This window comes from Petaurus breviceps, unplaced genomic scaffold (assembly GCF_028583685.1).
Source record: "Petaurus breviceps papuanus isolate PSGF00001 unplaced genomic scaffold, PetGlider_PUasm1.0 90919, whole genome shotgun sequence".
Taxonomy (NCBI): Eukaryota; Metazoa; Chordata; class Mammalia; order Diprotodontia; family Petauridae; genus Petaurus; species Petaurus breviceps.
The window spans coordinates 9563897-9565241 of NW_027187378.1; the positions used below are offsets into that span (position 1 = coordinate 9563897).

Here is a 1345-nt window from a genome sequence, read left to right on the forward strand (position 1 = left end):
AGTCCCTCAGTCTTCCAGGTTCTTATGAGAGCTACACGCACCGTAATTCCCTCTCCCAGTGCTTCTGATTTACACCAACAATGACATCATGCCGATAGCTGATTACAGTTAGGGGGATTTTCCTTGCCTTGCCCTACTCCTGGGGTTGAGAAATGGAGGAATTCTCCAGGGTGCTGAAACAGAGGGGGAGGGCCAGCTCTGAATCCAACTCTTCCTCCGCCCCCCACCCCCTGGGAGGCGGACCAAATCCTAGCCAGAGGGAGGAGTGGGGCGGGGCTTTCATCTTTCTGCTCTGAGATTGGTCTTTGGCAGGTGTCACGTCACGGGGCTGGTGTTCTCCTCTGGTCACTGTTGAATTCTAGATGAGGAGGAGCTGAAAATGCAGATTTAGCATCAAGTACAGCCACACTCGCTCTCCTTCCCCCCTCTCATATACACACATATACACACTCACATACCCTCTAAGAAGCTGGACCATCTGACTTACACGGCTTCCCATTCCCCAACATCCAAAATCCTGGAAGAAAACACACTCTGATTTTGTTGCCTTCCAAGCTCCCTAGGATCAACCTCTCCCACCCCACCCCCAAGTCTTTTCTTTTAAACTATTTTTTTATTTCCACCCTCTTAGATCTGCTCCACCCTAGCCATCATCCACTCCGCCTTATCTATCCGCCACCTCTTTGCACTTTTCACACCCCCAAGAAAGATGCAGGGTGGACGTGTTTCACCCCAGTGGAAGGTTGCTGTGGTCTTGCTCTGTATTATGATTTTTGCATCTGCTGAGAGACCTGTCTTTACTAATCAGTTTTTGGTTGAGTTGCACACGGGGGGAGAGGAAGAAGCCCGTCAAGTTGCTGCAGAACACGGCTTTAGTGGTGTCAGAAAGGTAAGCTCTTCGGTTGCATTTCGCTTACATATATATATTTTTTAAACGGGGGCATACCCTACGCATCTTCATTGCAGATTTACAAGTTCTCTCTCTCTCTCTCTCTCTCTCTCTCTCTCTCTCTCTCCTCTCTCTTGCAGATATTGTGTTGTCAGCTTTTTAATACGACAGTCTCTTCCTTAATCTTATTCACTGGTTATGTAATTAATACGCCCTTCAGATACTACTAAGGTCATGGATTTTTTATTTTTAACGTTGCTTGACTTGATGAAGAAACGGGGCAGGAGTGGGGGATACACCTTTTAAAAACACACCACGCACCTTGACTGATGTCCTAGGTAGCAAGTTACTAAAACTGACTGGGGGAAAGGGATTAGCTTTGACCGCCGTTACGGTTTGCTGCTCTTTAACAGATGTTTACAGCTGCCTCCACTCCCCCCCCCCCCCCCCCCCCCC

General features: G+C 48.4%; 1 protein-coding gene across 1 annotated transcript in view; it reads left to right on the forward strand.

Moving 5' to 3' along the window:
- The first annotated feature begins 381 nt into the window (after positions 1–381).
- PCSK2 (proprotein convertase subtilisin/kexin type 2) overlaps positions 382–1345 on the forward strand; it is a 331471-nt gene continuing 330507 nt past the window's right edge. Inside the window, exon 1 of the mRNA XM_069075455.1 lies at positions 382–889. Coding sequence (XP_068931556.1) covers positions 710–889 — 180 coding nt within the window. The 5' untranslated portion in view covers positions 382–709. The remainder of the gene's footprint in view (positions 890–1345) is intronic.